The sequence below is a fragment of the Arachis duranensis genome, chromosome 4 (assembly GCF_000817695.3).
Source record: "Arachis duranensis cultivar V14167 chromosome 4, aradu.V14167.gnm2.J7QH, whole genome shotgun sequence".
In the NCBI taxonomy this organism is placed as follows: domain Eukaryota; kingdom Viridiplantae; phylum Streptophyta; class Magnoliopsida; order Fabales; family Fabaceae; genus Arachis; species Arachis duranensis.
In genome coordinates, this window is record NC_029775.3 from 103704692 (window position 1) to 103716796 (window position 12105).

A 12105-nucleotide genomic window follows, 5' to 3' on the forward strand; every position below is an offset into this window, starting at 1 on the left:
TAATGACTAATTTTAATATATAAATAATATTTTTAAAATATAAAATATATATAAAAAATAGTGTATAAATAATATTTTTAATACATAAATACATTGTGATTAATTTTAATATATAAATAATATTTTTTTAAAAATTAGCCCCAAAACGTATCCTTATTTTCTTTTTTTTTTTTTATAAAAAATACCCATAAAAATAAAAAATTGATCCACGTTTATATCAACCGCAACTGCCAACAACTAATATATCCAACAACTAATCTTTTAATTTCAATAATTTACCATATACACTTACTTAAGAAAGTAAACCCACGTATCTGAAATAGCACCGCAAAGCGCCACCAATGGCCATGGTCACGGGAACCGACCCGGGAATGGACCAAGAAACCAAGGAAACGGTTCTGACTTTCCTCAACCACTGCTGCCGCCACCACCGCCCTCCCGGCGCGTGCGTCATCGAACTTGTCGACTTCCTCAACTCCCTCCGACTCCACCTGCCGAGTCCCGACTTAGCTCACCTGCTCGTCTCACACCTCTGCTTCGATAACAACCACCCTTGGCTCTGGAAGTTTCTTCACCACGCGCTCTCTTCGCGACTCTTGTTCCCTCTCCAGCTACTCTCTCTACTCTCCTCTAGGGTCATTCCTCACCGACATTTTCACCCTCAGGCTCACGCGCTCTTCCTTGCACTACTAGTGCAACACGCCTTCACCTTCGATCCCGCCACTGTGGAAACACCTTCAACGAAGCTCAAGTAATGTTCTTGTGTTTGGAATTTTGAATGTGAGAAAGTTTTGTTAGTTTTCAATGCATGTAGTACCTTCTAATTTTTTTTTAATCTACTTGTTTGATAAACCCTATTTTATTTATTTATTTTTTAAAATTGTTCATGTTAGGTTCTAGTATGTTGTGGTTTAATTACTACCTTGTTTGGATAATGCAGATAACTATCTAGTTTTAAATGCATGCATGGAGTAAAAACATGATTAAAGTAGCCTCATTGTTAGAAAATTCAGAGTTTAGTAAGTGAACAATGGGTTTAAACATGTTAATTGTGCATTTGGATGGTAGCATTTAGTGAAATTGATAATAATTGCATATTGTGGGTTTACTTGCCTATAAAGGGCTTTTTTGTTATCGTGTTTGTTATGTGTGATACTTGATTGGATTGGTTTGACTTTGACAATATTCCTAGTTCCTATACGTTGTTCTGTTGTTGTTTCAGTTTTACTGTGTTTTTTAGCTTTTGGTGAATGCTAGGTGTTGGACCAGTTACTATTACCATTGTTGTTTTTGTTATTACCATTATCATTTATCATTATAATATTGGACTTACTTCTTAAGGCTAAGAATTGAGGTGCTGCTAATGTGTTTGGGATCCTAAAGGGCTGCCTTGCAACATGCACTTTATTTTTATAGGAGCATTCTTACATTTGAAAAATTTTACACGTTAAAAATTGAATTGAAGGCTTTGTTACAGACGGTTATCTTTTTAAAGTGATTATATTATCTTTTTTCTAATCTTGGTATTTTGCTCAATTTATGGTCTGATGGAAATATTGGTTAATTGTGTTAATTCTAACAATAGCTTTCCTGTCTTACAGGATAATAAATTCTATTGATGTTGCACTTCAGCTTTCTGAAACATATAATATCCGCGATCTGGAATTGGGACATATCTTTGTGCTGTTCTTTTACAGCATTATCATTGCTTTGATTGATAGCACATTAAACGACTGGGGTTTACAAGTATCCACTAGTGAAAGATCATGTTTAGTCCCTATGGGTGACCAGTATATGGAAATTGATCATAAGGTGACCCACAGTTTTGAAAAAGGTGAAAATCATGAACAGATAAGGAAGAAAAATTCCATTTTGGCCTTAGAGATATTGGAAAGTCTAACTGAAAGCAAAAAAGGAGTGGTTCTTCTGCAGTCTGTTCTCTTGAACATGTATTTTCTCCCACTATTTATATTTTTCCACTTTTGTTCAGCAGCCCAATTAAATAGTTTACTCTTTTTACACTACAATATTGCTGCTATAAAAGTAAGACAACAACTCTAGACCAGTTTAACTTCTTGTTTGACTACATATGAGAGTAACATATAGTGTGTAATTTTTTAAAATACAACATTTGTCATCAGTTTTATGTGCATATATTCACTTGATTTCCAGGAATTGTGCTGTGTAATTGACAAATTTATTTTCCCTCTTTTGTGTTTCATCATGGATGATAGGCCTGAAAAATTCAATTGCCTCCTACAGAGGTTTCATTTTCTCGAATCTCTTGAATTGACTTCAGCTGAGCTAATATCAGTAAGTCAAGTTCTAAAAAAAGTGTCTGCAAACATCCGTGCAGTTTCTCATTTCGATTATGGCCCAAGTAAGAATCAGATTGTTGGAAAGTTTGTTGATGTTGGATCACAAAATATGGCATCATTGAGATTCAACTACTCATATTGTCAGTCTCCTTGCTGGGTTCCTCTTGATATTTATATGGAAAACTCTATGGATTCTAAACAGATTCCGACAAAGTCAGCTATTATTGTGCTTACAGGTACATCTGCTGACAGAGTTTTCATTGGATTTAATTTTTTTTTTCTGTTATTGTTTATCATTTATGAACAATATGTTTTAGGAAATTTATGTGGTTTCAAGCCTTTCCTAATATTCATGACCTACTTGCAGAATCAATCAAGACATTACAAAAATTTAACCAAGCTAGCTGGCAAGAAACTTTTCTAGCAGTTTGGCTTTCAGCCCTTCGTCTTGTGCAGCGAGTTGAGATTGATCCACATCAATCTTTTGTTTTTATGGTAGGAATTAACAAATAATTAAATTTCTCTCCCTTGGTTTATTGCAGGACCGAGATCCTCCTGAAGGCCCTATTCCCCATCTTGAGGCCCGTATGAGCATGCTTTTGTCTATTGTCCCCTTGGCCATTGCAAATGTTCTAAATGATGACTCCGAACATAGTCTTTCTTCTGTTCAAGTGCCTCTGGAAACTGGATATGGTCATGAAAGGAAGAGTGATGGTTCTAGGAAACTTGGACTGATTTCATCTATTCAGGTCCTTGGGCACTTTTCCAGCCTCCTTTGCCCTCCCACATTGGTTGTAGATGCATCCAACCAGGCAGCTAGAAAAGCAGCAAGCTTCATTTATAGTTCTATGAATGAAAAGAGTGAATCTGCCACTGGCATTCATGCTAATACCAATGTAAAAGCAGGTTGGTTTGGTGAACTTGATCTCTACTTCCATGATTCCATCTGCATTATTTACTGTGAAAAAGGATTAATATCATATACTTGGCACTTCTTCATTATCTTGCCTCCATATCTCTATGATAGTACTAAAGTAATTGATAGCTTTCAGGCGGCAACTTGAGGCATCTCATAGTGGAAGCTTGCATAGCAAGGAATTTAATAGATACATCAGTGTACTTTTGGCCTGGTTATGTCTCTACTTCAGCGAGATCTTTGTCAGATTCATCTCCACTTGAAAAATCGCCGTGGTTAACATTTATGGAAGGAACACCATTAAACGGTTCCCTTATAAATTCGCTCACTGAGACCCCTGCCTCAAGGTTTACTATTATGTAATATGATTTCATTTTGATGTTATCTAAACTGCTGATAAATGTTCTTCACAATTTTTCTTTTGTCCTAGCCTGGCAGAGATAGAGAAGTTATACTATATTGCAATAAATGGATCAGAGGTGGAAAAGCCTGCTGCTGCAAAGATTCTTTGTGGTGCATCCCTCATTCATGGATGGTATATTCAGGTGACAAATCTTACCATATTGAAATTGGAGGTCCTTTTCATAGTATGGTTGCTTATATTATATGTGCTTTAGGCATTCTCTTGAATGTATATTTCTTATATTATATTAATATATAAAAACTATGATTTCATCTATCTAACATCTTAAGTTTTTATAGGGGGACATTTAGACATTGAGTAGTTTAGCATACTGTTTCTCTTTGGCCTTTCACCTAATTTTTTTTTGGTACTTTGCTGTCTGGATACTAGGTACTCTGTATTATGTCTTAACTTGCACAAACTCTTCAGTGAAAAACACTGCTCAAAACCCTTATTCTGTCTTTTGGTTTTATTGGATTCTAGGTTATTCTGTGATGATACTCCTAATCTTGTTATAGTAATCTTATTACTGTTGTATCCTTATAGACTTATAGTCATGTATTTATTCTGCAGTCAAACTTTTTTCTTCCTGGCAGGAACATGTTGTCCACTTTGTGGTGAAGTTTCTTGCTTCTTCTGTACCTTTCACTCATTCTGGATCTTGGAGCCACTTGATCAATAATATGTCCATGCTAAGTGCTGTCCTCCATGGAGTTTCCTCTGTTGATACAGTTCACATACTATCATTGCATGGTGTAGTAAGTGAATTATGTTTTATAATTAATTTAATTGATGTATGAGCATGATAATCCTTTTGGATTTTTTTTTCTCCATATATTAATGACGACATAAAATTTTGGGGGTTCACTTGGCAGTTGGCAGCCTGTTGAAACTATTAGGCCTTACATGTGCTTGAAATACGAATTTGACTATCAAATTCTTAATTTTATGCATTGCACTATTGGGACCCCGGTGAATGGTGATTATTAGTTTAGTAAATCCCATTCTCCTATAAACATTATCCCAGGTAATATTGTTTCACCTTATTCTAATGTATTACTCAATCTACTATTTCCCCCCCTACTTGAGAGGATAGAATTAAAAAGAATGGCGGGGTAAGGCATGTTTCCAGTGTGTGGGTGAGTGTGAGGGAAAGGATTTATAATTATGCAATCTGGGCTAAGATACACAATAGTTGGGTGCGAGGAATATAGACAAGGGGAGGGGTGATTGGTGGGATGTCAGAGTTGTAAGGACTTGAGATTGGGAGAGGAGATCTATCCAAGCCTCTCCCAAAATTTAAGCTCTTGTGCCAAATGGAACTGACATTACATTCTTAAATCAATTTCAATTTTGAATTTCAAGCAAAGATTTAAGAGAATTATTCTGGAGATATAAATGAAAGTAGTAGAGAAGAGAAGTATAGATAGTAGATAGAAAGAGAGAAATTCTTAAAGGCAGCGTTAAAGTTGATATAAATTGATTTTAAGTTATTAAAAGCAACTGTAGATAGTTCATCCATAGTTCCTTTCCCATTTCTAAGCATTTAGTATAAACATACCGTTCTTAAGTTGAATTTCTTTTCTAGCCACATCTTAATGTCAATAACTCTATCAAGGGTTGTTTTGTGTAGATTCCCACAGTTGCGGCATCTTTATTACCATTATGTGAGGCATTTGGCTCAGTGAAACCAACATCAAATAGCACTAGCAATGAACCTTCAGCATCTCCTTACATGGCTTTTTCTTTGGCATTTCTTTTCCTTATTCGCTTATGGAAATTCTCTAGGCCCCCTCTTGACCAATTTGCAACTGATGGCAGAGGTGCAATTGGAGGTTTGGAGTATCTTTTGTCATTGCACAATAACTGCATTATCTCTTCACAAGAAAAGCTAAAAAGCAATACATCTGATTCCGTATCTGTAAAACCTGTATATATTGATTCATTTCCAAAATTACGAGCCTGGTACTGTCAACAAAAATCTTGCGTTGCTTCATCCCTTTCTGGCCTTTCTACTGGAAATCATCAAGTTGCAAATTTGATCCTAAGCATGATTTACCAGAGGATATCCAAAGGTGTGATTTCATCGAGTAATTCTTCTTCATCGCCAACTAGCAGCAATGCATGTGGTGAAGATGCTTTTCAAAGACCTGTTCTTCCTGCATGGGAAGTACTAGAAGTTCTTCCTTTTGTCCTTGAAGCAATTTTAACTGCTTGTGCTCATGGGAGGCTTTCATCACGGGACTTGACAACAGGTTGGCTTTTCCTATGCATCAATCCAGATTTTGTTTCAGTCAAATTTGTCCTACCTTCTAGTGCCCCTTTAGTGATTGATCACTGAATCATGTAAACTAAATGAACTTGCTGATTCATATTGTTTTTGGTCAAATTTTCTATTTTTTAATAATTTAAACTTTTGGCCTGATTTTGTCAAAGCCAGTGTAATAAATTCTGTTACCATTTCATTATGATTTAAAATACTGAGAACATATTGGGATAATTTGGAAACAAGTATTAATCAATTGTCCATGCACTTAATACACCAAAAAGTTGGTTCCCTTGATTCAGACAAAAGTTAATTGGATAGGTAGCCTTTTCTGTTTCTGGTTCTGACCTCATTGTATCATGGTATCTATTACGTGCCATTTCAATTGCAGGTCTGAGAGACCTTGTTGATTTTCTCCCAGCTTCTCTCACAGCCATTATGGATTACTTTACTTCAGAAGTTACTCGTGGGGTATGGAAACCAGTTCTAATGAATGGAACAGATTGGCCTAGTCCAGCAGCACTTCTTCCATCAATTGAGTCAGAAATAAAAACTATACTAACTTCTGTTGGCGTCGATGTTCCCGGTCATTCTTCCGGTACTTTGCTGATTAAATTAAATACTCTATTTACCTGTTTGAATTCTACTAATTTCCATGCCAAGTCCTAGAAAAAAACATTGCATACATTAGGAAATTGAAAGCAGATGTTCTAATTACAATTTAGCATTCCATCAATGTTCTAATTAATTATTGACACAGAAAAGCAAATTTTGTGAGAGTAAGCCTCAATGAAATGGTAAAGTTGCTGCAATGTGACATGTAGAGTATGGGATCAAATCCCAGAAATAAGGTCGAAAGGCTGCACACATGGACCTCCCCAAGACCCCTCATTGTAGGAGTCTTGTGCATGGGCTGCCCTATTTTTTTTTTTTCTTAAAAAAAATTGTCACTTTGTCTATCCATTGGATTGTTTTCATATTGATTTGTCAGTCCTGTTCATTTATGTATGTATCATAATAGGTAGTCTGATTTTTTTTTAACATGTCCTCATAATGCTTCCTTTATTGACCACAATGCCATCCACCATGCACATGTTTTTGGCTTGCTGCCATTGGCAAAACTAAAGTACATCTGCATACTTGATTGTTTCCTTATCTTTCCTAATAAGGATACTCTAGATTGAACAATCAAAGGCATTTTCATTACTTGACATCTTTATTGTGTGGCAGATGGTTCACCAGTAATGCTTCCTCTACCAATGGCAGTGCTTGTGAGTTTATCCATCACTTTCAAACTCGACAAGAACCTGGAATACATGCATTCCATTACTGGAGCGGCTTTGGAAAATTGTGCATCAGGTTGCCCTTTGCCTAGCATGCCTATAATTGGCTCTCTTTGGGCACAAAAGGTTCGCCGCTGGCACAACTTCATTGTTGTGTCATGTGCACGTTCTGTGTTCAGACACAATAAAGTTTCGGTTGCCCAGCTGTTGAGAAGTTGCTTCTCCTCGTTTCTTGGAACATTGTGCATTTCAAACTCAAAGCTAACTGCCGAATGTCGCATGAATGGTCTGATGGGGAGCACCTTCTCAGCCCATGGTTCCTATCCTTATGTAGCTCCAGGTTTCCTTTTTATTCGGTCTTGTCGAAATATACACAATGTGAGGTATCTAACTGATGTAATCGTAGACCTTGTTACACAATATTCTAATGAATTAGCCGGCACAAGGGCAAGTGTGGCCTCTCGCATAAAATCTAGTGAACCATCACCATCATTGTCCCTAGCCATGCAAAGCACCAAAGAAGTTGCAATGCTCGGGGCGAGCCTTTTATGTGCAGCGGGTGGTATACTACTAGTTCAGGAATTGTACAAGGAAACTATTCCTACCTGGCTGCTATCAAGGGATGTGAAGCATAACAATGATAGTGTTGTGTGTCACATTCTTGAGGGTTATGCTATGGCATACCTGTTAATACTTTCAGGGTCACTCATATGGGGTGTTGGTGCCAAGTTACCATCATGGACATTCTCTCGAAGGAACCGCACGGTCGGGGTCCATTTGGACTTCTTGGCAGAAGTAATGGAGAGGAAGATTTCACTCAGTTGCCACCCTGTTACATGGAAAACTTATGTGTCAAGTTTGGTGGGGTTTATGATTACGTATGCACCAGCGTGGATTCGAGAAGTGAAGGTGGAGACGCTGAGGAAATTGGCGCACGGATTATGCAGATGGCATAAACATGAACTGGCACTTTCTTTGTTGCAGAGAGGGGGAGTGGCAGCTATGGGAGCTCTTGCTGAACTTGTCAATTTGGTTGAGTTTGAGCAGAGGATTCCGATGCCATGCTCATGATTGTTTTGAATGAATGAAAACTTAATGTAATGCCAAAATTGCGGATTTTTTTATTTAAATAAAATAAATATTTTATTTACGAAAATGCATAAATAGTGAGATATTTACAAAATTGTATTACGAGACATTTTGGATGCTGAGGGTACAACCCAAAAACGAACATATTTTGGCGTCTGGGATTTCGTTCTGTGATTGGGTGATGTCGAGTTATATTCTGGATGCACCTGGAATATGTATTAGGGCAGAGATTGGATACTGAGTATCCAAGATATGCGCAAAAAGCGAATGAGGTTTTAGCATCCAAGATATATACACTACCATAATTCCACCCTCGGTATTCGAGATTTGTCTTAGCACTTGGGACATGTGTATTATGGTTCAGGTGTTGGGACATGTGTATTATGGTTCACGTGTCTTTGTATCCAAGATAAGTTGGAGAATAACTTTATTTTAAAGCCCATCCCAATACAATCCCTCCCACAATTCACAAAGGAATAGTTTCTTTCTCTTCATTCCTTTTTGTTTTGATGGAGAATAATAAATTCTTTTTTGTTTACTCCAATGGGATAGTCAATCACGGTGATGAGGGGGTGATTTTTAAGTCTGATAAGACTGTCATGTTGCGTACTAACTGGGTTGATACTCTACATGTGCTAAAGACAGTCATGCTGAGCAATATGGGGGGAAGAATAGGTACCAAGGAGGTCGGGCGAGATCTCTACACGCGCTTCCGAACAGTAGATTTACCAATTGGTTATTTTGGATTGATGGAGATCAGCATGTGAGGGTAATGTTCGACGTACATGCACGGCTAATGCCGCAACATGTGATGGGGTTGTATGCTGCGATCCGTGACGTAGTTGTTGGTGGTGGGCCGTGTCCTTCGAGTCCTGATGTTGTCCCACTCGAGGCCACACCGATCCACTACGCCCAGCCTCATGAATAGTGCCAACGAGGATGACAATGAGGGTTATTCAACTTATGTTGTCGGGTCCGGGTCCTCTAGCGATATAGCTTCCGAAGATGAGTATGTGTCGAAGACTCCCACCAGCGGTGTTGGCAGGTTTCTCTTGCCTCCCCCTTTGGCCATTCTTCGACTGTCGAATGTTCCTAACCATTATCAGACATTGTACTTGGACGCAATGTAGCCCGACGATCTTCTGAATGGCGGTGACAGGGAGGATTACAATACGGATTGTGGTGTGGAATTTCGAGTTGGCCATAGGTTCAGGAATAGTGAAGCAGTTCTAATGGCGGTGAAGAACTATAGTATTCGATGGAATGCGGAGTACATAGTGTTAAAGTCAAATAGATTTAAATACCACTGTCGTTGTAAGCAATTTACCAACAGTTGTCCATGGAGTTTTCGTGTGGCACTACGCCAGAACTTGAATTACTGGTATATGTTACGATTTATTTTGGATGCATTAGAATCTATTATGTTAATTTTGTGTTTTGCTAAAAATTGACATCCACGAGAAATTCATAAGGAGGTGCGGAAGTTCGGTGGAGCACGTATTCGTCTAGTACCAGCCACGTCTCAAGACCATGCTCAGTTGGATAGTGGTTTGATTTGCAAGGTCGTGTTATCTATGATAAAAACTGATCCGTCGGTGTCTATCCTCATGTTGTAAAGTGTGGTGCATCAGAGTTACCATTTCAAGCCTTGTATCGAAAGGTGTGGATGGTGAAGTAAAAATTGATTGTCAAGATCGCTGGGAAGAGTCGTACAACTGAATACCTGCGCTCTTACAAGCTTTGCATGAGTGCTTCCCCATTATGATTCACGAATGCGTTGTTGTTCCTTATTATAACAGGGACATGGTTGACAGAGAGTGGAGTCAGTTCGATTAGATTTTTTTGGCATTTTCTCCATGCATTGAAGCATTTAAACATTGTAAGCCTTTTGCATTTGTGGACGGGACACACTTGTACGAAAATCACGGGGATGTACTGTTAATTGTTGTGACTCAAGATGGTAACAACAATATTCTTGCCATAGCTTTCGCATTAGTTAAGTCGGAGATAACGGAGTCATTGTCATTTTTCCTCTCGAATTTGAGACATGTGACGCCGTAGCCTGGCATCCTTATCATATAAGATAGATTGCATGCCATTCGCACTGCGCTTAATGCACCTCACAGTGGATGGAATCCTCCGTCGGCATATCATGCTTACTGTTAGGGGTGTGCATGGGCCGGGTGAAACTGGGTTTGATGTGACCCAGACCCGATCCGATATATATACCGGGTCTATTTATTAGACCCGAACCCGACCCTAAATCCAATGAAACCTATACACTTTCGGGCCACGATTATACCGGGTAAAAATCGGGTGAAAACCGGGCCGTTAACATTATATTATCTTGATACCTTCTTGTAAGTTAGCATGTAAAAATATCCAAATTTCCAAGACTCCAACTATTATTTGACATGGTAAAATTCACTTAGAAAAATATAATAAGAACCAACTTTTCTCTAAAATTAAAGCATAACCATAATCAATACTAATATTGCCTAATAACACCAAATATTTAAATCAATACAAATAACACAAGATTATGCATTAGTCTAAAGTCTTATGCATTTTAAATATAAAATATTAACTTATAGTCTTATATATAATGACTAGTAATACAAAATATTAAGGTTTACAATACTTAAATTTCACATAATAATAGCCATCATCCATCACTAATAACACAAAATATTAATTGTGTATGATGACCGGGCCACGAGCCGATTTCGGGTGACCTGAGCTATGGCCCGGACCCGACCCGAAATAATGACCGGGTCTATTTTTGAGACCCATACCCGGCCCAAGACCCGATGAAATCACACCAAATTAGTCCCAAAAGTGTTCGGGACCGGGCCGGGTCTTCGGGCCGGGCCGGGCCATGCACACCCCTACTTACTGTATCCGGCACATGGCTTCAAATTTCAATTCACGGTACAAATCAGTCAAGGGTAAGAGGTACCTTATAAATGTTGCGTGAGTCTAACCAAGGAGGGTTGCGATTGGTACTTGGATTCTTTGGGTACACTATCCCGTGACATGGTGGATTGGGCTCGTCGTTTTGGGAATTTGTGGCTGTAGCATTGTGACGAAGGTCGTCGATATGGTCACATGACGACGAGCCTATCAGAGTGTATAAATGAGGTGCTGAAGGGAACGAGAAATCTTCCAGTTGCTCCGATCGTTCAGGCAACGTATGAGAGGTTGCAACAGCTATTTATGAGCAGAGGTCGCGAAGCACATGCTCAGTTAAAGGGTGGACAGATATATTCACAGCAGCTGTTGGCAGCTCTAGAGAAGAACAGGGAGAGCCTGCCAATGATGCGAGTCACCCATTGTGACCAGAGGGCATCGGTGTTCAGTGCCGAGGAGCCGGAGCCAGTGGATGGATGGTTGCAGACTTGATATCGCGTTCGGCTTAGTGCGGGTACATGTGACTGCGATCTGTTTCAATCATTGCATTACCCATGTCGACATGCCTTGGCAGCATGTGCAGTTGTGAGCATCGAGTGTGGGCATTTCATCGATCCCGTCTACAAGATGGCATCTGTTTTCAACGTATATGAGATGGAGTTTTTGCCGATACCCGACGAAAAGATATGGCCTCCTTGGTATGGTGCACAGCTGAAGCCCAACCCGGTCATGCGATGAAAGGCAACGGAAAACAGGCATCTACTTAGCTATGGAATGAGATGGATGCCGTTGAGCAGACAGAGAAGAGATGTGGGCTATGCCGAGGAGAGGGACACACGAGACAAGGGTGTCCTAACGCACAGCAGTCAGATCAATGACGACCGACGGTTTAAGGTTTATGGCTTTGCATTGCAAGATTG

The 12105-nt window shown here is 39.0% G+C and overlaps 1 protein-coding gene across 2 annotated transcripts; it reads left to right on the forward strand.

The window, feature by feature from the left end:
• The first annotated feature begins 288 nt into the window (after positions 1-288).
• Positions 289-8342, forward strand: LOC107485415 (mediator of RNA polymerase II transcription subunit 33A). Of its 2 annotated transcripts, none has more exons than XM_021140806.2 (11): positions 289-751; positions 1602-1949; positions 2235-2554; positions 2686-2777; positions 2861-3224; positions 3371-3581; positions 3673-3779; positions 4211-4395; positions 5271-5892; positions 6295-6501; positions 7134-8342. In XM_021140806.2, the coding sequence occupies exons 1-11, from the start codon at positions 342-344 to the stop codon at positions 8255-8257; spliced, it is 3990 nt and encodes a 1329-aa protein (XP_020996465.1). In that variant the 5' UTR covers positions 289-341; the 3' UTR covers positions 8258-8342. The 2 variants fall into 2 exon arrangements, with proteins under 2 accessions (XP_020996465.1, XP_015961431.1); XM_016105945.3 differs by having other exon boundaries at positions 290-751; positions 3665-3779; positions 4234-4395.
• The last annotated feature ends 3763 nt before the right edge of the window (positions 8343-12105 follow it).

Excerpts from the sequence above, each read along its gene's own strand:
- LOC107485415 (XM_021140806.2), top strand. The coding sequence starts at position 342 with ATGGCCATGGTCACGGGAACCGACCCGGGAATGGACCAAGAAACCAAG. Across the intron at positions 2,778-2,860 it reads CCCTTCGTCTTGTGCAGCGA|GACCGAGATCCTCCTGAAGG; the intron begins GTTGAGATTGAT and ends GGTTTATTGCAG. Across the intron at positions 3,582-3,672 it reads ACTGAGACCCCTGCCTCAAG|AGATAGAGAAGTTATACTAT; the intron begins GTTTACTATTAT and ends CTAGCCTGGCAG.